The sequence below is a fragment of the Giraffa tippelskirchi genome, chromosome 4 (genome assembly GCF_054371585.1).
Source record: "Giraffa tippelskirchi isolate mGirTip1 chromosome 4, T2T-mGirTip1v1.2.pri, whole genome shotgun sequence".
In the NCBI taxonomy this organism is placed as follows: Eukaryota; Metazoa; Chordata; class Mammalia; order Artiodactyla; family Giraffidae; genus Giraffa; species Giraffa tippelskirchi.
Genome location: NC_137278.1, coordinates 203,566,768 through 203,594,501, shown reverse-complemented (window position 1 = coordinate 203,594,501; position 27,734 = coordinate 203,566,768). Strand labels below are relative to the sequence as shown.

At 55.0% G+C, this 27,734-nt stretch overlaps 1 protein-coding gene across 4 annotated transcripts; it reads right to left on the bottom strand.

Annotated features, from left to right (window-relative positions):
- Positions 1-27,734, bottom strand: SYNGR1 (synaptogyrin 1). 4 transcript variants are annotated; one of them, XM_081590189.1, is made up of 4 exons: positions 27,600-27,734; positions 6,991-7,228; positions 5,445-5,590; positions 1-1,342 (listed from the first exon to the last, which is right to left on the bottom strand). In XM_081590189.1, exons 1-4 carry the CDS (start codon positions 27,696-27,698, stop codon positions 1,121-1,123), a joined length of 705 nt encoding a protein of 234 aa, XP_081446315.1. In that variant the 5' UTR covers positions 27,699-27,734; the 3' UTR covers positions 1-1,120. The 4 variants fall into 4 exon arrangements, with proteins under 4 accessions (XP_081446315.1, XP_081446316.1, XP_081446317.1 ...); XM_081590190.1 differs by having other exon boundaries at positions 494-1,276; XM_081590191.1 differs by lacking the exon at positions 1-1,342 and adding an exon at positions 3,848-4,150.

Genomic DNA, 27,734 nt, shown 5'->3' with positions numbered 1-27,734 from the left:
TCCCAGATCAGTTCTGTTTCCTGGGAGGTCACAAGGGCAGGTAAGGGGGCACCTGCTGGGTGGCTGGGACGAAGCAGCCCAGGTAGCAAGCCCAGCTCTGCCACTCACTCACTGTGATCCTGGGCCGGGCACTCCCCCTCCGAGCCTCCTTGTCCACCCAGCCCCAGGCAGGGGCTTAGCGTGCCACTCCTAGAGGCAGGGACAGTGGTCACTCCATTGGGAAGCCGTGAAGGCCTGCTGGAGCTCCTTGGATGATGCACACAGCTCGGAGCGGTACATGGGAACCAGGCTGGCCCGCTCGGCTCTCTTGCCCAGGAAGGCGGGGAGAGGCCGGCAGGATGTGGGGAGAGGGGCCTGGAGGCAGGGCTGTCCCGCTGGGCGGAACAGTCGGGGCAGAGCAGGCCCCTGGCTTGCAGCAGAATCAGGGTGTCTCACGGGCTGAGGTCCCCAAGGCCTCCCAGAGGGACAGTAGCACTGAGCGGCGGAGCCCCGGGCTCGGGGATGGGAGATGGTGGGGACCCTGGGGGCAGCAGGTGCTCTGCAGTCGGGCAGCCTGTGGTGGCCCCACCTCTATCACTGGCTGCCTGAGTGACCCTGACCTCGCCAGGCCTCAGTTTCCTCACCATAAAATGGAGAAGGCCCAACACTCCGAGCAGGGCGGGGGTGTCACTCCTAGCAGGTGACAGCCCCCAGTGTCCTATGGGTACCACACCCTGCAGTCAAACCTTCCCAGCATCCTCCCGATGGACCTTTCTCTCCATTCCAACCTCTCATAAGAGCAGGGCTTCCTCCACATCCCCTCTTCCTCGTCTCCAGGGACCATCTGTCTTAGCACTTATGCCAAGCACAGGCCTGACATATAGTAGGTGCTCAACGAAGGCTCACAGACATTAGGAATGAACGCAACCCCCCAGGGCCCTGCACACCTGCACATACATGTGGACACCCCCAACACCTCACTGCCCCCGCCCACCCGAGCGGCCCTGGACCTCTGTGGAACCACCTAGAGGTGCCAGGCAGGGCAGCTGGGGAGGGAGCAGGGGGGCTGGGTGTGGAGGGAGGGGGCAGAGGGCAGCTGGGGTGGCTCAGGGGCAGGCGGGGGGCAGGTATTCCCTGTGGCTCAGTAGCCCTGCGACTGGTAGCCCTGGGGCTCGGGCTCGAAGGCGCTGGCCGGCTGCTGGTAGGTGCCGCCCATGCTGGTGGGCTCTGGCCCGGTGCTGGGCTCCACGTAGGGGGCGTAAGGCATGCTGGAGTCCTGGCTGGGGTCCATGTAGTCCTGGGAGAAGAGGGCCGAGTCGGCGCCAATCTGGTACCTCTGGAAGGCCAGCACAGCCTGGCCCGCCTGGGGATGGGGGTTGGCAGGGACAAGGACAGGTGGGAGGGGGTGGTTAGGGGAGAGACAGACAAGAGCACTGGGTTAGTAGAGGTTAGTCCACAGGACACAGACAGTTGAGGGTTAAATATCCTCAAAACACGCTTGAGGGGGGCGGAGGAAAGCTGTCCTCACAAGCCAGCCTAGAATCACACTGTCCAGCTAACAAGAACTTTGGAGATCACCTGCCTAATGACCCCTAATCCCAAAGGTCACTGAGGTTCAGCAAAAATTCTAGAGTCTCCACTCTGGAGTGTTAAAATGGCCTAAGGCCCATAGCATCCTTCCCCAACTGTGTTCTTAGGATTTTAGATGGGATGGAGAAAAAAATTTCTTGGTGGGACAGAGAAATGTTGGCCACTCCTAAAAGTTATTCTGTCCCTCTTGTACCTAGGCATAGCCATATGACTAAGCTCTAGCCAATGGGTCAGCCCCAAGTTCCCTCTCTCATCCTTTGACTTGATGCCTGGAAAGCAGATGTGAGAGCTGGTGCTCTAGCTGCTATGATGGACCATGAGGTCCATCAGCCAAACTGTAGGGATGGAAGAGGCCTGGGTCACTAAAGACTTCTGGAGTCACTTATGCCAGCCCGGGACTGTATTTCCAGACTTAGACTTTGTTTAGACCACTGTTGTTTGTGATTTCTGTCATTTGCTGCTGAACCTAATTCTAACTGAAATGCTTAATCAAACAAGTTTGGGAAACTGAGTTAAACAGAGAACCATAGGAATTATCAGAGCTTTGATTATTTCGTGTATGCTGGGATCCCCAAGTAAGCAACCATGTATCTGACCACTGAAGCCCTTTTTACATAGGACTCAACTGGGAAAGACTTGTCTACAGCATATATGCATAGGTGGGAAACCCTTTTTAAGTAAAAGCAATTACATTATTATTAAGGACAATGAAACTGATCACACCAAGCTAGGGAATAAATTAAATGTCATTAAAAGAAAATGTTTACAGGTTTACGCTGACAGCCTTCTCCAGTGGTCTTCCCAACCCAGGTCCCCTGCCTGTGATGGGAAAATGCTTATGTTCTACATACCTCTATTTGGGGGCCAGGAAGACTAAGGCCTAGAAAAGGGGGCCTCACGGCCGAGTCAGTGCAGAGCACAGATCTGAATATAGGGGTCCTGCCCCTTCCTAGGCCAGGGCCCTCCCCATCTCCCTCCTTTTGATCAGCCAGTTGACAAGGCATTAAGTCAACCAGGAACCTGAGAGACCCAGGGGATGAGAGGCAGGGGCAAAGTGCCAGGGGCCTGGGAAAGGCAGACCAGGCCTCAAGGAGGTGGGCTGAGGAAATCAGGAGTGGCCCTCTTGTATTTCCATGATGTTGGTATGAGGTCCTGGCTACAAGGTGCTCAGATGCAGGAACCTGGGGAAGGGAGGTGGAAAGGCCCTCCCCCACCCAGGGTAGAGGCCACGTCTTCAGTACCCTTGAGCCATCAGCGAGTCCACAAGAGCACAAAGGAAATGGATGAATGAGTCCCTGAGAGGAATTTCTGCAGACATGGTCCTCCCGAGCTGCCTGGCTCCACTGCTGTCCTGCACAGAGGCAGAGGGCTGGAGCCAGTGACCTTTGCAGACTCTTCCCGCGTGGGGCTCTGGCTACAGGCAGCTAGTGCTATCTCTGTGGTCACTTCTTCACCCCCGCTGAGTCAAGGCCTCTCTGAGCCATCCAGTTCAAAGAGCCACAGACAGGAGCCGTGGAGGGGGTGTAGGCCCCTGCGGGGCCTGCGTGCAGAGGTGAGGCTGGGAGTTCCGCTCAGAGCCCAGGGACCTGGTGGTCTACCTGGCTCTGCTTCTTCAGAGCAGGTGCACTCTCTGCAGCATCTCCACTGCATAGGGCTTTGCCCTGGGGGCCAGTCTGTGTTCCAGGGCAGCTGAGGGCCCCAAGGAGGGAACCTGTGTAGGACTGGAGGCCAAGGTCCTTTGGAAGATCAGGGACCCACCACACAGGAATCACTCCCAAAGGAGAGATTATGAAGGTATTCCAAGGTATTCCTGACCCCTTGAAGAGAATGAATGAATGAACAAAAGAACTGACATTTATTGAGCATCTCTGTGCCAGGCCCTTCGCCAACCTTTGTTTCATCTGCACAACAGCCCTGAGAGTTTGGTTCATTATCACTCCTCAGTCCAGGGAGGTAGACTGAGGCACAGGGCGGTGTATGGCTCTGCCCAGGGTCCCAGAGCACACGAGAGCAGAGCCAGACCAGGAGTCCTCTGCTGTGCTGGGCCAGGCCCCTCTGGGTAGCCAGCCTCCAAGGGGACTATAGAATTGGCCTTCATATTGCAGCTGTGGAAGGGGCTCTCAGCCCACAGCTCAGCACCCTGGCAGCCCTTATGGAGCCACCTCCAGCCCGTGGCAGTGCATTTGAGAGAGATTTCGCTTTGTCTGTTTTCCCATCCCCAGCCTGTGGGCTCCTGGAGCCAGGAACCACCTCTGATTCACCACTAGGCACAGAACAGTTGCTCAATAAATGTTTACTGAATGAACAGACACATGAAGAATCAACAAAGGAGGTGATGAGGAAGGGGTGAGCCTTAACTGGCCCCTCTAGCCAGCCTTCTGCTATCCTGCACGCCTTGGCATCTTGGCTGGTCCAGGCAGTGGGCTGCCCTTCAACCTTGCCACTGGGCATATACTTAGGGCTTCCTGCCTCTGGAAGCCGTGCAGGCCTACGGCTGTGCCGAGGCAGGAAACAGCGTGTTGTATTCCTCCTGGAAGGTAAGGTCCTTGAATCTCCGCACGGCCAAGGCTGCGGTCAGGCTCTGCCAGGAGAGAGCAGGGGTGAGGCCGGCGGGGAGAAAGAGGGGTAGGCAGAGGCGCAACATCAGGGAGGTCGGCTTCAGGGGGCCGGTCGGTACCTGTCAGTCAGCTATTCAGACTCCGCCCCTGGAGGGCCCGGTGACCAATCACTCACTCCTCCTGTGCAAGCCCCGCCCCAGGGGAAAAGGGATGTTTAGGTGTCCACAAAAAGAGTTAAGAAATCTGGCCAGGATGGGCCCAGGAGGGGGACAGGGAAGGCTGGCTGCAGCACGGTCTCACAGGAGTGGCAGGCGCTGGTACCTATATACAGCCCCGGGAGGCTTCTCCTTGCAGAAGGCTGAGAACAGCTCGAAGGCCTGGACGGGAGGGGGTTGTGGGAGGGGAAGGGAGACCCCTTGGGACCGGGACGGAGCCCATATGACCCTAGATATCTGCAGGAGGGAGATGGGAGAAGAAAAAATATGTTGAGAGGACATGGAACCAGTGGGAAGGAGGGGCCAGTCACACTGTCATGCTGCCTGGTGCTCAAGACCACCAGATCCAAAGTCCACAGAGGGGTGACCTCTGGCCAGCGGGGCCCAGAGACATGCTTTCTTTGACCTACATATATATGTGGAGGTCAAATATATATATGTATTTTTAACACACAAAGATCAGAATCCACATAGAAGTTCAGATTCCTGGCCTCCCTGGGAAAACTGGAAGCCCTGGCCTCTGTGGGTCTCCAGTCCTGCTCAGAACAGGGGCCGGGTAGAGGGTGCCCTTTCAGGATGCTGTACACCTGCCGCCTGGTCCACTCACGCTTTCTCTTATTCTGCTTGCCAAGTGGGCACCTGTGTTTGTGACACATCCCACTGCAAACCCAATCTCCCCATTTTACAGACAGGAAGACAGAGGCCCAGAAAATTAGGAGAAGCCCCAAGATTCAACCGAGGTCTCCTGACTCTCAGCCTCTGCTCCTTCTCAGCCTTGAACCTCAAAGCCTTATCTTCCCATCTAGGCCTCAGCCTCCTCATCTGTAAAAGGGAACAGTGAATAACTACCACCCAATGACCGGAGTGGTTAGGAGGGGAATCCGTTCCCACAGGAAGGGTGACCTGCACCACAGCCAGGGTCTGCCATCACCCCCGACAGTCCTGGCTGGCAAAGGGCAGCGGTCTCCCTCCTCAGGGAGCAGCCCCACCGTGTGCATTGAGGCGGGAAGCAGAACAGAGACCCTGGCTGGTGCTCAAAAGCCACTCGCCTGGGAGCCCGGCTGGGGTGGGCCGGTGTGGGCTGGCTGGACGGTGTACTCACCCACGTGAAGATGGAGAAGAAGGAGAAGGCGATGGCGGCCCGGGCCGCGTCTGTCCCCTCATTCAGCGGGTTGTCCTTGGGCTCGGAGACCTGCCACTGGTTGGCCAGGAAGCAGAAGCCCACGAACCAGAGGAAGGCCCAGAAGGCTGGGGTGGGCACAGGGCCAGGCAGCCCATGTGGGGAGAGAGGGCGGGTGGGGAGGAGACGGGAAACCGAGGAACCGGGGAGGTTCAAGGGCGCATCTCCCACGCTCCCCACCCACAGAGGGAGAGGAGGTGGAGGGGGTCAGAGTGCAGGGGAGCACGGGGAGGGCACAGGCGAGAACAGAGAGGCCAGCAGACCCGGAGCAGGAGAGAGACCCCAGGAAGGAAGCGGCCAGGTCCGGAGCAGAGCCAGGGAGGGGCGGGCAGTGAGAGAGGGAGGGGCAGGGAGACAGAGAGACAGAGAAAAGTCAGTGAGCCTCGGCCATGCTGCTGTAAGCTCAGCCCGCACAGCTGAATCTCTGACTGACCCGTAGTGCAGCCTGAGGCCTGCAGCTCTTCTGTGAGGGGTGGCCACCTGAACCCCCCTCAACCTGGATGCAGCCTCCCAGAGAACTGGACCAGGGAGGATGAGAGGACATGGGCCTGGCGGGTCTGCGCGTCGACCTCTAGTCTGTTTGCAGTCCCACGGAGCCGTGAGGTTATTGAGGGTTCCTTTGAGAGCCCAGGACTGAGAGTTTTGGGGTGGCAGCCTTGTGGGGACAAGTTCTTCTCTGGATGCCCACAGCCTACCTAGAGAGGTCCAGAGCTGCTCTGGATGAAGAGCGTGCATGCCCAAGGGGTGGTGCCTAGAGCCCAGCCCCTCCCAGAGGCACTGCTGGGGAACCCTGAAGCTCCATGGAGCACAGTTTGAGAACCATTCACGGCATATTCATACCTTCAAGTCTAAGGGGCCCCAGGCCTCACTGCCTGCAGACCAGGCACATCCTCAGAGTCCTGGAAGTGGCTGGAGGGGCCCCAGACAGAGACCTGAGAGTCCCAGGCCAGTGACACCAAGCCTGAGCCTCCTCTAATCAGTCTCTCGGACTCACTGGGACAGAGGCCAGGGTACCTCTGCCAAAGCTGCTTCTGAAGGGCAAGGGCAGCTCCCCAGCTCCAGGTCCTGACCCTCCCAGGGCACCTACTGTGTGCAGGGCCTTCAGCTATCACCCAGCTTAGTTCTCATGGGCCTCCACCACGGAGTGGGGCCAGAGGAGGCCCCTGAAAGCAGAGGAACCCCCTCTGGACATTGTGTTCCAGCCCTGCTGTGAGCTGTGGGCTGTCTTGGGGTCTCAGGCCCTGCCCTGGTCCTACATGACCCTGCTGCCAGCCTTGTGACCCCAAGTCTGTCCCTTTGCAACTGCCTGCACCTCGGTTTCCCCATCTGGAAAATGGGCAGAAGGGTGGCAGCCACCTCCCAGGTGTGTGTGAGGCTGAGCGGGACCACGGCCGGGGCAGCCCCCTGCAGACGCTGTGGTGCTGGTGGGTGCGTGGGTGGGAGCAGTGCCCATTGGGCTGGGGCTCACCTGAGACGCCGATGTCGGACAGGACGGCCTTCTTCCGGTCCTTGACGCTGCTTATCTGGGGGAAGTACATGTCCAGGGCCAGGTAGAGCAGGCAGGTGAGGAAGGCGAGCACGCCCACGGTCACGCCGTAGCCGCAGGCGTTGGGGTTGCGGTTGTAGATGCAGAACTCCTCGCTCTCCGAGGGGCTGTTGAGGTAGCCCTCATTCACAATGGAGCCAAACACCACGATGGAGAACACCTGCAGTGGGCAGGGGAGGGTGGGGGTGGCCATGAGGCCCGGGCAGGCCCCTCCCAGGGCCAGCCCGGGGCGGGGGAGGGGAGGGCTACCAACCCCTTCGCCGGCTGCCTGCCCCTCGGTGAGCCCTCTTCACCCCAGACAGTCACAGGGCCGGGGTGAGGCAGGCAGGTCAGGAGGGGAGGCCCAGAGAGGGAGGGAAACTCGCTTGGGGTCACACAGCACAAGTGGGGTCAATCACTTCCTTCTTGAGCTGGAGGCACTGAGGACCACCCCCACTCCCGGCCACAGATGTGGCCCCACCCCCCTTCCAGCCAGGTGCTAAGAGGCTTTCCTGGGCCCTGACAACAAGGTTCCTCTAGGACCGGACCCGGCCTCCCAGAAGAAGCGGTCTTAGCCCTCCAGGTGGTGAACTGCTGAGCCCGCCAGCCCCTGGCTGATTCTGGCATGAGCCAGCCCCATCATGGGTTCTGTGGACGACAGGCTGTTCTGGGGTCTCAGGCCCTGTCCTTGGTCCCACTCTTCCCTGATGCCCAGGCGCTGACAAGCAGAAAGAACGACAAATGAACAAATACACCAGTTACAACCCTGTCAATTACAGGGCAACCTGGAGGACCCCAAGTGTAACAGGTGTTGCCTCCTCTAATGCCCCCAACAACCTCCAAGACAGGTCTATTTCAGCTGAGTTGGCCGCCAGCAGGGGTGGTCCCTCCTGACCCTACCTCCTGGTATCTACATCCTTGTGCTATCTCCTTCCCCTTGACTGCAAGCTGAGCCTAGCGAGTTGCCTCTAAACAAAACAGGGTATGGCAAGAAGTGACAGGATGTCACTTGTGTGAGGAGATTACAAAGACCCGACCTCCGTCAAGCTCATCCTCTCTGGCCCCTCCTTGCTCGCTCTGAGGGAAGCAGCTGCCAGGTTTTGAGCTGCCTTATGGAGAAACACATGGACATGGACCTGAGGGAACAGCCAACAGGGAACTCGGGCCACAAGGAATGAGGCCTGCCAGCGCCGTGTAAGAGCCTGGCGACAGAGCCACCCTCAGCGGGCAGATGAGACCGCAGCCCTGGCCAACACCATGATGTGTGAGGCAGTGGCACCTCACTAGGCAGGTTCCTGGCCACGGAAGCTGTGAGAGTACAAGTGCTTTTGTTGCTGTTGTTTTTTCACGTGTGCTTTATTTATTTGGCGGCATCAAGTCTTAGTTGCGGGATGCAGGATCTTGGTTACCGTGTGCAGGCTTCTCTCTAGTTTCGGTGTGCGGGCTTAATTGCTGCACCGCATGTGGGATCTCCGTTTCCTAACCAGGGATTGAACCAGCGTCCTCTGCCTTGGAAGGCGGAGTCTTAACCACAGGACCACTGGGGAAGTCCCCGAACATTGGCTATTTTAAGTCATTACTTTTGGGGGTTTGCTGTGACGCAGCAGCAGCTAATGAATACAGTCAGTATCATTGGCATTTTGCAGTTGAGACAGGGAAGGTGAAGGTGTTAGTTTATGTGCCCAGAGTCACACAGCTGGGATGTGGCAGAGCTGTCTTCAAACCCAGCGACCTGATTCTGAAGTCCATGCTTCTTCCTCCTGCCTCTCACCTCCCCTGAAACTCTGAGGATGAAGAGGCCCACCCACAGTCAATGGACAAACACAGACAGGAAGACAGAGCCTCAGATGTGGCCTGCAGTGAACTTGAGGTGCAGCTGCACAGGACTTTTTTTAACTTTTTATTTCATTTTGAAGTATAGCTGATTAAAGGCTTCCCTGATGGCTCACTGGGTAAAGAATCTGCCTGCAATGCAGGAGATACAGGAGACATAAGTTCGATCCCTGGGTTGGGAAGATCCTCTAGAGAAGGAAATGGCAACCCATTCCAGTATTCTTGCCTGGAGAATTCCATGGACAGAGGAGCCTGGCAGGGTACAGTCCATGGGGTTGCAAAGAGTCAGACATGACTGAGCAACTAAGCACATAGCTGATTAACAAGGTTGTGATAGTTTCAGGTGGACAGCAAAGGGACTCAGCCATACATTAACATGTATCTATTCTCCCCCAAACTGCCCTCCCATCCAGGCTGTCACATAACAGAGTTCCCTGTGCTACAAAGTATGTCTTTGTTGGTTATCCATTTTAACACAGAGGATTTTAATTGCCCATTTCCCACTTCACTTTGCTTTCCAATTTTTCCACAATAAGGAACTATAATTTCAGTATGAACCAGATACATTTTTGTCCTTAGCTAACACCTTGGATGGGTAGAGACTCCATGGCAGGTGTGAGAAAAAATATGAGAAGCATCATTTTTTTAAATTGTATCTTTAAGATGTCTACACATGGATTTTATAACATACTAGATACATCAGTGTAGTAGTAATATATATATAAAACAAATCTACATTTTTTATTGAAGTATAATTGTATATTATATGTTACAAGTATACAATATATACTTGTGATTCAGTTTTTAAAGGTTATACTCCATTTATAGTTATTATAAAATATTAGTCCCCATGATGTACAATAAATCCTCATAGCTTATTTTACACATAATTGTTTGTACCTCTTAATCTCCAACCCCTATATTGCCCATCCCTGCTGGTAACCACAAGTTTGTTCTCTGTATATGTAAATCTGCTTCTTTTTTGTTGCATTTACTAGTTAGCTGCACTTTTTGGGCTCCATATATAACTGATATATGGTATTTGTCTCTGTCTGACTTATTTCACTTAGCATAATACCCTCTAGAGCCATTCATGTTGCTGCAAATGGCAAATTTTCCTTCTTTTTTTATGACTGAGTAGTATTCCATCCCAAGCTGGATATAGAAATGGCAGAGAAACCAGAGATCAAATTGCCAATGTCCAGTGGATCATCAAAAAAGCAAAACAGTTCCAGAAAAATACCTACTTCTGCTTTATTGACTATGTGAAAGACTTTGACTGTGTGGATCACAAGAAACTATGGAAAATTCTTAAAGAGATGGGAATACCAGACCATCTTACCTCTCTCCTAAGAAATCTGTATGCAGGTCAAGAAGCAACAGTTAGAATTGGACATGGAACAACAGACTGGTCCCAAATTGGGAAAGGAGTACGTCAAGGCTGTACAGTGTCACCCTGCTTATTTAACTTATATGCAGAGAACATTATGTGAAACGCCAGGCTGGATGAAGCACCAGCTGGAATCAAGATTGCCGGGAGAAATATCAATAACCTCAGATACGCAGATGACACCACCCTTATGGCAGAAAAGGAAGAGGAACTAAAGAGCCTCTTGATGAAAGTGAAAGAGGAGAGTGAAAAAGTTGGCTTAAACTCAACATTCAGAAAACTAAGATCACGGCATCTGGTCCCATCACTTCATGGCAAATAGATGGGGAAACAATGGAAACAGTGAGAGACCTTATTTTGGGGGGCTCCAAAATCACTGAAGATGGTGACTGCAGCCATGAAATTAAAAAACGCTTGCTCCTTGGAAGAAAAGCTATGACCAACCTAGACAGCATATTAAAAAGCAGAGACATTACTTTGCCAACAAAAGTCCGTCTAGTCAAAGCTGTGGTTTTTCCAGTAGTGATGTACGGATATGAGAGTTGGACTATAAAGAAAGCTAAGCACCAAAAAAATGATGCTTTTGAACTGTGGTGTTGGAGAAGACTCTTGAGAGTCCCTTGGACTACAAGGAGATTCAACCAGTCCACCCTAAAGGAAATCAGTCCTGAATATTCATTGGAAGGACTGATGCTGAAGCTGAAACTCCAATACTTTGGCCACCTGATGCAAAGAACTGACTCCTTGGAAAAGACCCTGATACTGGGAAAGACTGAAGGCAGGAGGAGAAGGGGACGACAGAGGATGAGATGGTTGGATGGCATCCCTGACTCAATGGACAGGAGTTTGAGTAAACTCTGGCAGTTGGTGATGGACAGGGAAGCCTGGTGTGCTGCAGTCCACGGGGTTGCAAAGAGTCAGACACAACTGAGCGACTGAACTGAACTGAGTATTCCATTGCATATATATACCACATCTTTATCCATTCATCTGTTTTTTTAAAAAAATAAATATTTATTTTTATTTATTTATTTGGCTGCATGGGGGTCTTAGTTGTGACACGTGGGATCTTCACTGTGGCATGCAAACTCTTAGTGCAGCATGTGGGATCCAGTTCCATGACCAGGGATTGAACCCTAGGCCCTTGCATTGGGAGTATAAAACTAGCCACTGGACCACCAGGGCCGTGCCTATCCATTCATCTGTTGATAGATACTTAGGTTGCTTCCATTTCTTGGCAACTGTAAATGATGCTGCTATGAACACTGGGGTGCATGTATCTTTTCAAGTCAGTGTTTTTGTTTTTCTCAGATATATGCCCAGGAGTGGAACTGCTGGGTCATACGGTAGTTCTATTTTTAATTTTTTGAGACACCTCCATACTGTTTTCCCCAGTAGCTGCACCAATTTACATTCCCATCAAAGGTGCATGAGGATTCCCTTTTCTTCACATCCTCATCAACATTTGCTATTTGTGTTCTTTTTGATGATAACTATTCTGACAGATGTGAGGTGATATCTCATTATCGTTTTGATTTGCATTTTCCTGGTGATTAGTGATGCTAAGCATCTTTTTATGTGCCTGTTGGCCATCTGCATGTCCTCTTTGGGGAAATGTCTATTCGGATCTTCTGCCCATTTTTTAATCAGCGTTTTTTTTTTTACAGGGTTTTGTGTGTGTGTGTGTGTTGAGTTGTATGAGCTGTTTACATATGCTGGGTGTTAACCCCTTATCAGCCTTATCAATTGCAAATATTTTCTCCCATTCAGTGAAGCTGTCTTTTTGTTTTGTTTATAATTCCATGGATTGTATAGTCCATGGGGTCGCCAAGAGTTGGACATGACTGAGCAACTTTCACTTTGGTGTGCAAAAGCTTTCAAGTTTAATTAGGTCTCATTTGTTTATTTTTGCTTTTATGTCCTTTGCTTTAGGAGATAAATCCCCCCAAAATATTGCTAGGATTTATGTCAAAGAGTGTTCAGCTTATATTTTCCTCTGTGGGTTTTATGTTTTCTGGTCTCACATTTAGGTCTTTAATCTATTGTGAGTCTGTTTTCGTATATGGTGTGAAAGAATGCTCTGATTTCATTCATTTACATGTAGCTGTCCAGGTTCCCCAGCACCGCTTATTGAAGAGACTGCTTTTTCTCCACTGTATATTCTTGCCTCCTTTGTCATAGACTAATTGACCATAAGTGCATGGGTTTCAAATTCACACTCCATGGGAGGACTGACTCAAAAGTTTTTTTCCTAAAGGAGTGTATGATCTAAAGTTTGGAGATCACTGGTTCATGACACTGTGTGTTAAGGATTCTGACCCAAATATCCACCACCAGATGAGTGGAGAGGTAAGTTGTGGCACATCCATACAATGGAATATTATTCAGCCACTAAAAGGGGCAGAGTTCTGATACAACTAGAGGAACCTTGAAACTGATGAAGAAAGAAGTGAAAGAAGCCAGACGGGAAAGATCAGTATTATGATTTCTTTTATGTACTATACCCATAATAGGCAAAACATAGAAAACAGACTAGAGATTACCAGCGGCTGGGGAAGTGGAGAATGGGGAGTGACTACTTAATGCGTATGGGGGGTATTTATGGGGGTAATGAAAAAGTTTCCAAACTAGACAGGAGGCAGTTGTACAACACTGTGAATGCACTAATTGTCACTGAACTGTATACTTAAAAATGGCTTATTGTGGGTAATGTGAATTTTTTCCTGCAATTCAAAAAAAAAAAAAGAAAGGATTGATGGGCTGTGTCCTGGTTCAGCCATGGGCACCGAAGTGGGCAGTGGTGGCCCGTGAGCCACACGTCGCCAATCCTGACTTGGGAACGTACACAGCACCACAACCCCAGGCCTGTGGAGGCCTCCCGGCTCACAGCTCTGCCCAGTCACAGGCTCAGGTCTTCACAATCGCCCCATGGAACAGTGAAGGCAATTCCTACTGCCCTCAACTGACAGAGCAGGAAAACTGAGGCTCCGAAAGAGAAGGTGACACTGCTGTCAGGAGTACAGGCTGAATCTGAGCCCAGTTCTCCTGAATCTCAGCCCCATGCTTTCTTCCACCTGACTGAGCTGGCTCGGCCTCAGGAGGTAGACCCTAAAGCTGTGGGGCTGGAGAGGCAGGTCTGGCGTTCGGTGTCACAGGAGGGGAGAAGCAGGAAGTCCTGACTTCAAAGCAGTTGTCAGACAGATCCCTGGGCTACTGACACAGCCCAGATGAGCAAGGCCAAAGGGAGATGAAGGCAGGCTCTGACAGCCGGCTGCCTGGGCCATGCACTGCACAGCTCCAGCACTCACACAGCCCCTTGGACTGTGACCAAGACCAGTCTAAGACTCCTACCAGAAAACCTCCAGGTCGGGAATCTGAGGCCCTGTCTTCAGATCCGGTCACTAGACGCCACCGATCCAGCAAAATGGAAAGACAGTGAAAGTCGCTCAGTCGTGTCCGACTCTTTGCGACCCCACGGACTATACAGTCCATGGAATTCTCCAGGCCAGAATACTGGAGTGGGTAGCTGTTTTCTTCTCCAGGAGATCTTCCCAATTCAAGGATCGAACCCAGGTCTCCTGCATTGCAGGCAGATTCCTTCCAGCTGAGCCACAGGGAAGCCCGAGAATACTAGAGTGGGTAGCCTATCCCTTCTCCAGGGGATCTTCCCAACCCAGGAATCAAACCGGGGTCTTAAAAGCCTCTTGATTAGAGACAGACTTCAGACACAAGGAGTCACACAGACCAGATGGATTTAAATCCCAAACCTGCTGCTCATGCTGTGTGGCCTCCAGCAAATGACCTAACCTCTCTGAGCCTCAGGTTGGTCCTCTGTAAAAATTAACCTTCCTTCCAGGGCTGATGGAAGAATGACATCAGCGAGTAACCGGAGCAGAGCAGCCGGGACTTGGTGAGGGTGAACTGCCTTCTCCAGAGGCCCTGAGAGAGAGGGCAGAGCACCAGGAAGCCCTCTGGACACTTCCTGACAGACGTGCTCCCTGGGGGCTGGAACAAGGGTGGGTCCCCCCTCCCCAAAAGCAGGCTGTGGGGAGGTTGTGGGGGGAGGGGAGCATGTGGGCGGAAGTCCAGGCTTTGGGAACCACAGAGGAGGAACCATTAAGATAAGCCCTCTTGGGGCAGAGGAGCAGGGAGTCCTCAGGGAGGCCAGAGGAAAGTGCTGGCGAGGACGTGTCCCCAGGAGGGGATGAAGCAAGATCAAAACAGCCTCCAAGGGGCCTGGAGGAGCCACAGGCAGAGCGGAAGGAGGGGGCCTTGGGCCAGCACCCAGAAGCCTGTCCTTCAGAGCTCCCCACCCTCCTCTCCACAGACACGGCCTTGGGCAGGCATTCATCACAGGTCACAGGCTTCTTGGTGCCTTACACTGGGCTGAGAGGGGGCGTCCAGGGGTGACCACCTCTGTGGAGACACAGCTATCGGGAGCTGGCCAGCTCTGGAGGGACAGGAGCAAGGGGGTCAAGAGCCTGGGTTACTTTAGCCTGGATGTTGAATCTGTGCCTGGCCCCTTGTCTAGCAGGTGACCTTGGACAGTGACTTAACCTCTCTGACTCTTGGTTTCCAAGTCTGCACAGTGGGGCGATAACAGCACCTAAACCACTGATGTTTTGTGAGGAATGAGTGAGGTCCTGCATGCAAGGATCAGCCTGAGACCTGGAGTGACCTGTGACCTGGAGCATCCAAAAGGTGCCAGACTGACCCTAAATGAGTGGAGTAGATAATGCAGGCCATGACCCACGGGAGGGAGGTGGCAGCGATCAGGGAGGGAGCCCTGAGCAGTGATTTCTGAGCTGAGTCAAGAAGGAGCCTAAAGGAGCATCAAGCAGGACAGGAGGAGACAGACTGGGTGAACGGGGGTCACTGTAGTCAGCTTTTAGCAGAGGCCTGTCTGCAGGGATGTAGGGCCATGGAGATATCCGGGAGAGACGGTCCATGGAGTAGTCGCAAGTGCAAAGGCCCTGGGGCAGGAATGCTCCTAGTTGTTGAAGAGGCACACAGAGTACGGCTGAAGAGAGTGAGCATGGGGAGGTCACCCAGGGCTTCGAGGAGAAGGCGGAGTTCAGGAGAAGGTGAGTGACCTGATCTGACTTAGGTTTTAAAAAGAATCACCCCGGCGAGGTGGAGAAAAGACTGTGGGGCAAAGGTAAAAGCAGGGGGACCAGTGGGACCACACAGCACCCAGGTAAGGGATGAGGGGGCAGGGCTGGTATGGGTCAAGGGATGGGGTGAAGGGGCAGGAGGGGACTGTCCTATGGAGGGAATGTCACCAGAACCTGCAGACAGAGGCCCGCTGCTGGGAAGGGAGGGGGGCGTGGGGGGTCATGCCAGGTCCCCCAGCTGCAGGGCTGGGCCAGGACTGGGAGCCTCCCCGGGCCAGGCTGAGAGTCTGCTGGTTGAGAAACTGAGGCTCCAGGAAGGGAAGAAGTGCTGCTAAGGACACACAAGCAGGCCCCCGTAGTCTGCCCATGCTCCCTACGGGCCTTCTGAGCCCAGGTGAACTCCTCTGTTTAGCCTCAGTCTCCCCCTGATTCAGTGGGCTACTCAGGGTCTCAGTGCGGGACAGGCACATAGATGAATCCCAAGCAGGAGTATGTGCAGGGTCAGGGTCAGGGAGGGTGGGAGGCAGCCCTGCAGAGAGCAAGCCCTGGCCTCAGCTTTCTGTTCCACAGGCAGAGGGAGGAGGAACAGGGACTCCTCCAGGCCCACGATGGGACTGAAGCACTCACTCTGGGACTGAAGCACTCACTCTTGACTCAGCGAGGTCCCTGTCCTTAGCATCTGGGGGGCCTGCCAAGGTCACATGACTGGTTGGGGGTGGATGCAGACTCAAACCTGGGTCTCTCTGAATCCAAGGCTGGTGCCCTGTGTCGGGCAGCCTCTGGGGTGACCTGCTGAGGCCAGATCTACGGGGACGGCAAGGTGTACACAGAGCAGCCACCGGAGAACCGGAAATGAAACCCAAATGAAACCTGATGCCGGCCGCAGCCGCAAAGGCATGGGAGGGAGACGCTCACTCCAAAGAGCAGATCTGCTGCAGGGACTAGAGACAGGTCTGCAGAGGCAGAACCAGCAGCTAGGAAACAAGAGAAAATGAGGGTGGGGGACTCGGGAGCCCCTGGTTACTGGCAGGCACAGGAAAAACAACATCCTTTCCTTGCACTAGATAAAATGTTTTTTAAAAAAAGCACCAAAGTAAACCGGGCCAAGACGCTGGTTTTTTTTCACCATCTTTATAATCCAATCCTGTGTCTAAAAAAAAAAAAAAAACAACCCAGATTCCAGATGGCATTTAGAGCAGAGCTATGCCAAACTCAGAAAAATAAATCGGCAGGGACCTCAGCATCTCAGGCTCCTGGATTCAGACACACAGAGACAGAGATTCCAGAACTGCCAGACTCTGCCTGGCCTCACATCTCTTCCTCTCCCACCCCACAATTCAGCCATCCCAGAGGGCCAGTGTGGGCAAAGCCAGAGGCTGTTTGATCATTTTGCCCCAGCTGTTCCCACCTCCCAGAACGCCCTTCCCTACCTTTTCCACCTTTCAAATAGGAACGAACTCCTTCACACCCTTCAAGACCCTGCTGGGAGGAGGCGACTTGCAGCCGCCCTCTGGGACACCCTCTTTCCTAGTCACCCTCCCCCACCCTGATCCTGTACATACTCCTGCTTGGGAGTCATCTGTGGGTCTGTCTCCCGCTGAGACCCTGAGTCAGCCCACAGCCTCCACAGGGGCCCTGCATCCACTGGGAGTGCCTGACAAAAATCATGTCCTTTAACCCCCATCAAAACCTCTAAGGAAAAAAATAAACCTAAAAACACCCTCCTACACATTAGGAGATGCACACCACAGGATATAAAATAGATCAACTCCCACAGGATAGCACAGGGAAAACCATATTCAATATCTTGTAATAACCTATAATGGAAGAGAATCTGAAAAAATACATAGACATGTATGTAAAACCAAATCACTCTGCCGTACACCAGAAGCTAACCCAACACTGTAAATCAGCTACACTTCAACAAACAAACAGCAGTAAGAAAACACCCCCGCACAGCAGGTTTACTTAGCCCATTTCACAGAGAGGGAAGCTGAAGCTTATCTAGACTTTGACCTGCCCACAGCCAGCCCACCCAGAGCAGGTTAAGTGTGGTGCCAGGTCTCCCAGGCCCAGTGCCCCCGCCAGCCCCATTCCAGAACGTGAGCCAACCCTTAACCTTCAGCTGCCTCCCCATGAAGTGAATACCAGATCCCAAACTCGGAGCAGGTGAGCCCCAGGACCGACAGCTGCTGTCCCAAGCCTGTCTCTACCCACAGTGCAGAAGGGGCCTGGCCCACTTTCCTCCACGTCTGCACATGGAGCTGGCAGCCTGGGCCTGGACCACTGCCGGGCATCAGGCTAACTCGGGCTCCAGGGAGAGCTGGCCCAGCTGGTGGGGGATGGGGGGTAGGGGTGGCGGGGGGAGGTGGGGGCAGAGGTCACTGCTGTTTGCCAGGAACTTCCCAGAGGGCTGGCTTTAAACCCCTTTAGGCACCTGCTGAGTCTTCCCCCAGATAAGCTATGGAGAGATGAGGTCGAGAGCCTATACTGCCCACTGGTCTTGCTATTTCCAGATGGCATCTTCTGCCTCACCCTGTATGGGGACATCTGTTCCCAAACCAGGCGGCTAGGAGGAGTCCCTGGTCCCAGCTTCACCCTGCAAGGCAGCCAGCTGACCTGCTTGCTGGCTCTCCACTTCGTGGTCTGGGCTGCTGTCCACTCCCAGGCCACAATGTTCCACTTCCAGGCCGCAATGTTGTTGCCTGACCCTCAGGACCGCTTCCTCTCCAGCCTCCTCCGAGCCGGCTCCAGATGGCCGCCAGGGGGCACTCACCCCCCCCAACTCTCATCAGTCCCTCCTGTGCTGTGCTTAGTCGCTCAGTCGTACCCGACGCTTTGTGACCCTATGGACTGTAGTCTGCCAGGCTCCTCTGTTCATGAGGATTCTCCAGGCAAGAACACTGGAATGGATTGCCATGCCCTCCACCAGGGGATCTTCGGGACCCAGCAATCAAACCGGGGTCTCCTGCATTGCAGGCGGATTTTTTTACCAGCTGAACTACCGGGGAAGCCCTCAGTCCCTCCTGGGCTGAGCAAAAAGTCCAGTCCCTAAGATGGAGTCCCAAGGTTCCCCTACTTGGGCCTCTGGTCTCATCTCTGGTCTCTCCCAGTCTCCAGCGACTCCAGCCCCTTACCCGTCTGCACACTGACCCCCACTCAGCTGCTCAGACCCCAGAACTGGTGTGTCCTCGAACCCCATCCAACCTGGCTCGTGGGCCTATTTCTTTAGCCTTCCCCAAACAACTCTCAGTTTCCTCCACGCCCCACACACTGGTCCAGGCCACCGTCCCCTGTCGCCAGGCGATGACAACAGCTTCTCAGGCCCTGTGTACCACTCCTGCCCCACTGCCCCCTCCACTTCACTGCAGCTGAAAAGATCTCTTTAAATCTAAGTCAGATTATGTCACCCCCTGCTGCATCCCACACCTCCATGGTGAGACCCCCGTCCAAACTACAACCCCCAGGGTTCCTGCCTTCCGCTCAGCCTCCTTTCTTGCCATTCTCCTCTTGCTCCCTCCTAAGCTCATTCCTGCCTCAGGTCCTTTGCACGGCTGTTTTCTTTGTCTGGGATGCCTAGCGTCCCCCAGGTCTTCCAAGCTGGCTCCTGCTGGTTCCTTCTCAATATTCAAATCTCAATGCAAGCCACCTCCTCAGAGAAGCCCTCCAGACCTGACACCCAATATTTGCCAATACCCTCATTTATTTTCTTGATAACATCATTATATATATTTTTTTTCTTATGTATCGGTTCCATTGTTGGGTGTATGTCTCTACCTTAGACCCAGAGGGAGGGTCGGGAGTGAACAGCAAGCTTGAACAATGGGCAGAGCTGCAGGCAGCACGAGAGTTGAAAGAGTATTCTCTCCTCAGTGCCTTGCTTACACACCTCTGACCACAGGGAGCTCACTCCCTAACAACAGGCTGCCAAATCCTCTCCCTCAGCAAGAGCTGAACCACCTTCCTGCCAGCGTCCCTGTGAAATCTCTGCCTCCTGGGCCCAGGGGAAGGGTGGACGAAGAAAGGGGCAGCCAGGCATCTGAGGGACGAGTCAGGCTGCGAGGGCTCCCTTCCTGGAAATGGGCCCTGCCTCCCCCAGAGTCATGTGAGGGGAAGGGCCTAAGCCAGCACAGCGGCGCGTGACGGGCACCGGGCGGGCACTCGGCTTCCTCAAGAGCCTTGTGCAGAACCGCGGGGCTGAGGTGAGGCGGGCAGGCCCCCTTCTCTCCTCCCTGGCCCGGCCGCCACCTCTGCAGCCTTGGAAGCGACCTACGGCAGATTAGGCCGTAATCTTCCTGCAAGCTGTTCCCGTGTGCTCTCCGCGGTGGGGGTGGGAGTGGGCTTGCTGGGCAGGGGCCCTGTCCCCGAGGCTCTGAGACTCAGCCTGCTGATCCGAAGGTGTCCCGTCTTCCCCTTCCTGTGGCTGCATAAGCGCAGCGGGGAGGGGAGCCCCCTTAGATACAGGGAAACTGAGACCCACTTGCCCTGAAGATTGGAGACTTGAATGGAGAATGTGGGTGGAAGAGGGTGGGGCAGGGCAGTTACCAGCTTCATTCACCCACATGTGAGCCCCAACGAGATGCCAGGCACCGTTTGGCACTGGGGGATGTGACTGTGATCTGATAGACATGGTCCCTGCCCCCAGATCTTACATCACTGCGTGGTACCTCTCGGCCTCGACCTCCACCTCTGCCATTCCTTCTGCCTGGAACGGCCCCCCAGTGAGCGTCCCCTCACTCTAGGTCTTGCGCTCACCTCTGGATCTTAGGTGGTTTCTCCGCCGCATTTCCCTTCGCTAGACTGTGAGCCTCACATAGACCAGGCACTGTAAAGAGGAGGCGAAAGTCCTGCGGCTGCTGGAACCACCGGGAGGACATACAAACCTCTTACTGGGCCAGATGCAGCTGAGAGAGCCATTAACGACGATCGGCCATGGGATCTGGCCACGTGAAGGTCACGGATGATCTTGACAAGATGGGAGAGGTGAGGGCAAGAGCCTGAACAGGGCACATGTGTGAGAGAAAACCAGAGAGGAACACTGGGGACAGTGACCACAGCCAAATCTTCTGGAGAACCAGAGGACTGTGCGAGGGGGTGGAAAGAACGCACGTTTGTAAGCTGACGGGAGAGAGCCAGAGTGGAGGATGGAGGCGCGAGTGGAGGGAAGGAGGGAAGGAGGGAGAGAGGGAACTCGAGTTCTTGAGCAGGTGACAGGGCAGATCAGGTGGACCCTGCCAGGCTGGCCTGGCCGCCAGAACAGGAGGGAGCCTGGGGGAGGGCGGGCGTGAGGAGGCCGAGGGTGGATGCCAGCAGGACTTTGCCAGGTGAGCGCAGCAGCGACGCAGGAAGGCTAGAGCCCAGAGCAGGTGGGTGAGACCACCCGGGAGCCCAAGCCGGAGAGGGGCACAAGGAGATGGGGTGGGGGCCAGGGCACCGCGGTCAAGGACGACGAGGGAGAGAGCTGCAAAGACAGGAGGGGTGGGGAGGGGCGGATACCTGAGTTCTCGCCAGGAACAACAGCCAGAACCAGGGTATGCCCAGTGAGAGTGGCTGAGGTGGAGAGGAGGGAGGCCAGCCGGAGAGAAGGGTCACAGAAGCAGGGAGCTGCAGAGACCAGGAAGGCAGGCAGGGCGGTGCTGGGGCGGAGTCTCTGCATTTTCGAGGGACAGGGGAAGTGACCCGGGGGCTGGGCCACAGTGAGGGCAGTGGCTGGTCCGGTGCTGGCCTAGGATTCCAAGCTGGGGGAGAACGGTCTGGAAGCAGCCTCAGGAGCCAGGAGGACTCTGCCCCATCTCCAGGCTCGGCTGGAGGGACGGCATGAAGCATAGAGGAGTCCCCACCGAGGAGGAGGCAGCCCGTGCTGGGGAAGTAGGGCCGGGGCGGGACCAGGTTACCCTGCAATTTTAAGGGAGGGGTCAGGGGATGTTCAGGGGAGGGCCAGAGATCTGGAGAACAGACCATGTCCTCTTGACCCCTGGACCCTGAGCTATTTGAGGAGCCTGGGAAGGTTGGGGCTCCTGGACGCTCGCTTTCTAAACAGTCTGGGCCTGACAGCCTGGGACTGTCCCAGTCAAAAGGCCACCCCTTCCCCGCAGTGTCCCTCCCCCATGCCATCTTCCCCAGCAGAGGAGGCGTGAGCACGATTCCCTCCTGGGTGGGAGCGCTTTCCCAGAAACACGGGGAGGGTGTGGGCCCCCTGCCGGCTCCAGCTGACACTGTCCGGCTCACACGGTTCTGGCCCTAGGGCCAGGCCCGCTCTGCAGAGCCCCACAAAGCAATGGTGGGGGGTGTGGGGAGGTTGACGTCACTTCTTCAAACACCGACTATAGTCTCGAAGTTCCCCACCTACAATGCACTAGATGCAAGAGGAGGGTTCTTTGAGGGTGGAACGGTTGGGAACTTACTAGCCCAATCTGAGTTTCCTGTTCCCATCTCACAGATGGGGAAACTGAGGCCCCACCTTGGCCCGTTACTCAAGTCATACCACCCATCACAGTCGGAGTGGGCGAAGAACGCGGCCTCAGGCCTTGGGCCCTAGGCACTCCTGACGCCCGGCCCAGCCTCCCCTCCCACCAGACAGCTGGTTCTTCCGGTGGAGGTGCCAAGGCGGCTCCCATGCCAGTTTTGCCATCTGCCCTCTCCCTTCCCTACCCCCTCCTCCTGGCTTTTCCTTCTCTCTGCTCTCCCTCCCCCAGGCTTCATTCTTTCTCCCCAGGCTCAGGCCCGCCTAACTGCTCCTAGCCTAACTGCTCCGCATAAGTGGCCGGCTCTGCATAAGTGGCCTGGCCGTGTGGGGCTCCCCATGTGGCAGAGGACTCCCCAAAGCAGGAAGCAGAGGCCACGATGTCCTCCTGAAAGTCAGGTGCAGGCTGCAATCTCACTTAAAGTGGTGGGTGTGTGTGTGTGTGTGGATGAAACCCACTGGACAGGGATGACACGTGCCCAGAGGAGCGGATTAGGCGGCAGGCCCTTTATACGTCCATTTTCACAAACAAAATCAGGTACCCCCTTGGAGCCCAGGTACCCCAATCCCATGCCACGGATGAGGCTGGGACTTTCCAAGGTCCCCCTCTGGCTGCCCTGTGGTCGATGCCAAACCCAAGACTCCTCAAGCTCCTGCACCATCCCAGGACGCGAGATGCCCAAGACACACGCAGAAACCTACCAGCCCTCTCCTGACCCCCTCCTAGGCCTGAGAGCGATGGGACCAGCCAGTCACAGGTCAGCCACAGGTGAGGAAGATTTCAAGAACTTCAGCGATAAATGCCAAAGGAGCACCGGACCCAGCTCCCTGAGTAAGTGACAGGGCCTTGCCTGGTGCTGGGAGAGGACAGGCTGGACCATTCTACACATTTTCTGCTGGGCCTCCTTCCCCCAGGACCCTCTTTTTCTCGGCTTGAACTCCCTCTCTGAGGCTCTCCATGGCTCTCAGATGAGGCTCAGCTTTTGAAACTGGCATCCAAAAGTGGCCCTGGGCTGCCCACCTGCCTGCTCCCACGCCTCTGGACCAACTTCTCACTCTCACTCACACACCCAGGCTCCCCAAGAGCTCAGCATCATTTCTGAAACCCACTCAGACCTGCTGTTCCTCCCACCTGGAATATATACTTCCCCCACCTTCTTTATCAGGATCAGCTCAGGAGTCATGCCCCCAGGCAGAGGTAGCTACTCTGCATTGGATCTCCTTCTTGTTACATTCCAAGCCTTCTGGATGGTTCCTGTCAATTCAATTCTGTTCTCACTGGACCAAGAGGATCAGGATCGCTGGTGGGACGTACAGGCAGGCATCCAGCAGGGATTTGGTGTTTGTTGGAATGAATGAACACCAGAGCTGGCCACAGGCTCTGTCACCACCCTGGACCCATTTTATCCACTGCCACTGCAGGCTCCAGAATTTCTATGCAGGACAGTGAAGGCAAATGATTGGGAATAGAGACAAGGGGGTCTCATTTAGAAGGTGCTGCCTCCGCAAAGCAAACTCAGCTTTTTTTTGGCCATGCCCATGGCATGTAGGATCTCGGTTCCCCAAACAGGAATCGAATCTACACTCCCTGCAGTGGAAGCACCAAGTCTTAACCACTGGACTTCCAGGGATATCCTGCCAACTCAGCTTTTATACTCCGCGTTTGCTTGCAGTGATTGAGGGAATCTGATAAGAATGAGGGTGTAAAACCCCTCCCGCAAGCCACTCCTTGACGCCACCGAAACTCAGACAGGGAAGCCATGGGCGGTACACTGAATGTGGACCCAAGTGGGCTGGGTTGAAATTGCAGCTCTGACAGTCCTGGGCCCAGTCTCTGTCTCCAGCCAGCAGACAGTCACCTCCAGCCTGCCCCTTACTTCTGTCATGGGGGGAAAGACATCCCACTCTACTTACAGCATCCTGAGTGTTATAAGCCAAAGCCCTTAAGAGATCAATTCTGAAAACAGCAATACCTCAAACAGTTTATTGTTTAATTTGTGCCAAAACAGAGCATTAATCCAGAAAGAAAAAGAAAACCTCTCATTCATCAGCGCCAATATTTTTTTCCCATGGGTCATTTCACTGCTCTAAAAGTAAAGATGTAAATTTCAAATAGAAGGAGGGCCTTCATATGAAATCAGCTAGCTCCCTGCTAAAACTCCTTTGTTCTCACCTGGCTCTGGGCAAAGAAAGGGGTCACTGACAGGCTGCAGGATCAGAGCCGGACTGGGCACCTCTGACGGGGAGACAGAGGCACAGGGGGTGGCCACGGCTGGCGCCAGATCTCCTGTTCCCCCAGCCAGCACAGCCCACGTCCGCCCCCATCCCAGCACAGAGGAGGCAGCTCTAAGCTCCCCCTGCACGCTGTCCCAACTTCACCTCGCCCAGGTCAAGAAGGGTCCAAGTTGGAATCTGCCAGAAGACTCATCAGCTCCCTCCCTACCTTAACCCTCACAGTCAATTTCTCAATCCCTGTGGTGAGTAATCACCCTCACATGTCAGAGGAGGGGGCGGGCTAGGGGAGTATAGGGCAAACAGGGGTGGAGAGGAGCTGAGAAAGCCTCAGTCAAGAGATCAGGGGGTCCTGCGGGCCTGGGGGCTCAGGTTCTAGGGTAGGTCCAGGTTTGGTGACTCCACGAAGCTTACATGCTTTGGGGGCCCACTTTCAAATAAGTAACAGAAATAACAAAGATCTTTCTTTTACAGATTTTTACAAAATCAGGAGCCCATGTGCTCTCAATGTTAGGGCCCCTCCAGGGCTGCAAGAAGGGTCTGGGGAGCACAGGAATCCTGGAGAGAGTGACTGGCTGTCTTGTCTGTCTGGGACAGGGCTGCTCCCAGGATATGGGACTTCCCGTGTAGAAGCCAGGAAAGTTCTGGCAAACCAGGGCAAATCGGTGATGGATGCTCAGACTCCATTAGCTCGAAGGTGAAGCTTAAAACCTGCCAGACTCTATGGGGAGCAGAAGGAACATGAGGGCAAAGGGCAGGTTGGCACATGTCCACGACATGACCCCAAAGTGTTAAAATGTCTCAGGACACCACGTGTTTTTGAGAAAGACTAGAAGGAGACAGAGGCCCTTACTATGAGGTGGGATCACATGGGCTTTTTCTTCCTTTTTTTGTGGTAAGATACATACAATACTGGAGGAGAAAATGGCAACTCACTCCAGTAACTTTGCCTGGAAAACCCTATGGACAGAGAAGCCATGCTGGGTTGCAGTCCTTGGGGTCACGAAGAGTCGGACACAACTGAGCACACACACACAACATAAAATTTACCACCTTAACCATTTTTAAGTGTACAGATCAGTGGCGCTAAGTACATATATATCATTGTACAATCACCACAAGTGACTTGTGTTCTCCGTTTATCGGCAGGTATTACTTCTAATGATCAGGAAAAAACCTATATACATTTTTTAAAGTGTCAATCAGCCTGTATCAGACGCCTGTACTCACGCAAAGGTAGTGAGCAGGGTTGGGAGGCTGTGGGGGCCTTTGGGGTATTGGATGGGGGGTGGACCCAGATGACCCTTATCCTTCCCCATTCTGAGATCCCAGGATTCCAAACGCTTCCTGATCCAGGGGAAGCACTGTGCTTTGGAGACAGGAAGATTTGGATTCAAATCCTTTCCATTTGCCACTGAGATGCTCAGTAACCCTGGGCCTCTCTGAACCTCAGATGCCTCAAGTGCGTTTCCAGGGGAAATAGGTGGGCAATCGAGAGTGCAGTCCTGCACACAGTAGGTGCTCAGTGACTTTTTCTCTCTTCTGCTTGGAACGTCCTCCCTGCGCTTGGATGTGCATGCTCGTCAACCCTCCTCATCCTTCCAGGCCCAATTTGACATCACCTTCTCCAAGAAGCTTCTCTGATTCCTCCCCGAGCACTCCCAGCCTCTCTGCCTGAGGGTGCCTGGCTCACTCCCCGGCAGGACTGGAGGCTCCCTGGCACTAAAGGGCTGTGTCTGAGTCATGCCGCCTTCCCTCCCGGCCTAGCCGACTCAATAAAGATTCGCTAATGAAGCCATCACCAGCAGAAGTGACCCAGGCAGACAAAACGCCCACACCCCCTCACAAAGCCGGTGACTTCACCCTCCCAGGCCAGCAGCCCAGAGGCCAGGTGAGGGAAGCAGAGCACAGAGCCGGCCCACCTGATCAGGCAGGCGTCCCCCAGAGCTGCACTGTTGCCGAGGATTTGCCAGGGTCTCTGGGGAGCTGGAGATGACACGGATGAATGAACTCCACACCACAAACCCTCCAAGATGTACCCTTGGGGTGCCTGGCCGTGTGCCAGACCGGGCTTCCCTGCCCTCAGAGAGCTCCCCATCTAGGGGGCACTTGAGAAGCCTGGAGTGTAAATGTGGCCACGACTTGTCCTATGGCACCTGAGGTAGGTGTGAACGCATTTAGACAAAGGAAAGGTAAATAGCTCCCTTTTCCTCTGGGAGGCCAGAGATAAACACCCGAGTGCTCCCACCCATCACATGCTAATATGGCCCTGAAAATCCAGGAAGTGAGGGAGCTTGAGCATGCCTTGGCCACAGCTGGCTTTAGGTGTAGCCCCCTGGGGTGGCTGGCAGGGCCCCTGCCCAGTATCCCCAATCCGGGCACTTCTAGCCTAGGCCCCAGGCCTGCAGAGGCAAGACCCTCTAGTGCGTGGGCTTGGGCAACCTGAGGGAGCCCCAGATACCCCTCTCCAGAAAGCGGCAGGCCTCCTTTCCCTGGGGGTGCCTCCCAGACCATGTGAACCCTTCACTGTGTGCTGGCTCTGTCCCATCCTCTCCCCAACCCCAGGTTTGAACAGGGACCCCCCCCCTCCACTCAGCTCTCTGCACTGGGGTGTTCTGGCCTTACCAGGCTGGAGGTCCAGATCGGGCCTCTCTGCCCTTCTCTGTGGGCAGGGGTCCCTTCTCTGGCGCCCACCCCACCCCACCCCCACCCCCACCGCTGGGGCATCCAGGTGTATTCAGGAAATACCCCGGTCCAAGGAGGTCTCAAGGAGGCTCCTCCCATCTCGCCACAAATAGGGAAACTGAGGCAAGCCAAAGGAGGTGACGCTGCCCACCTCGGAATTTAACTACTCGTTTCCCGTGAACATTTCTCTGGTGGCTTCCAGCCCAAGGTCAAGCTGCGGAAAGGCAGTTCCCGGTGGAAGCCAGGAATCCGGCTCCGGCCGCGTCGCTCCACTGTCCAGGTTAAGCCACAAAAACCCGGTGTCCTGCCCTCTCCTCCTTGAACGTCCATGGCAAGCGCGCGTGCACCCCCGCGAGACGATCCACGCCCTGATTCACCCCCCCACACACACTCAAAAACAAGGCCACCTGGTGCTTCACACATACACACACCCCTCCTCAAAAAATAAATAAATAAATAAAGCCACCTGAAACCAGGGTTTGGTCCCCACGGTCGCCAGTCCGCCCAGGCGGCCGCACACAGCCCGGGCCGTGAGGTGCCTGGTCGCGGCCTGGAGGTCACCGCGATGGGGGGGAGAGTAAGAAGTGGGGTCACCCGGAAGCCAGGGGTGGGGGAGAGGTAGCCTCCGCGAGCGCTGGCACCCCCGTCCGGGGGGCTCGGGAAGGAAGGAGGGGCGGGCACCAGGACCCCGGCCGGACGGCTCCCCACCAGCGGCCGCGCCCGGGTCCCCCGGAGCCCCGGGGGAGTTGGCGTCCGTCCGGGCGCTCGGCCCTTGCCCTCGCCACCCCCCCGGCCCCCCACCCCGAGTCCGGCCGGGCCACCCGGCCGTCCTTACCCAGGACACGACGCGCAGGATGGTGTGAGGCTGCCGGACCAGGGTGTAGGGGTCGAAGGCGCCCCCGGCTTTGCCAGCTCCATACGCACCCCCTTCCATCGTGGCTGCACCCGCGCGGTGCCCCCCGTTCGGCGC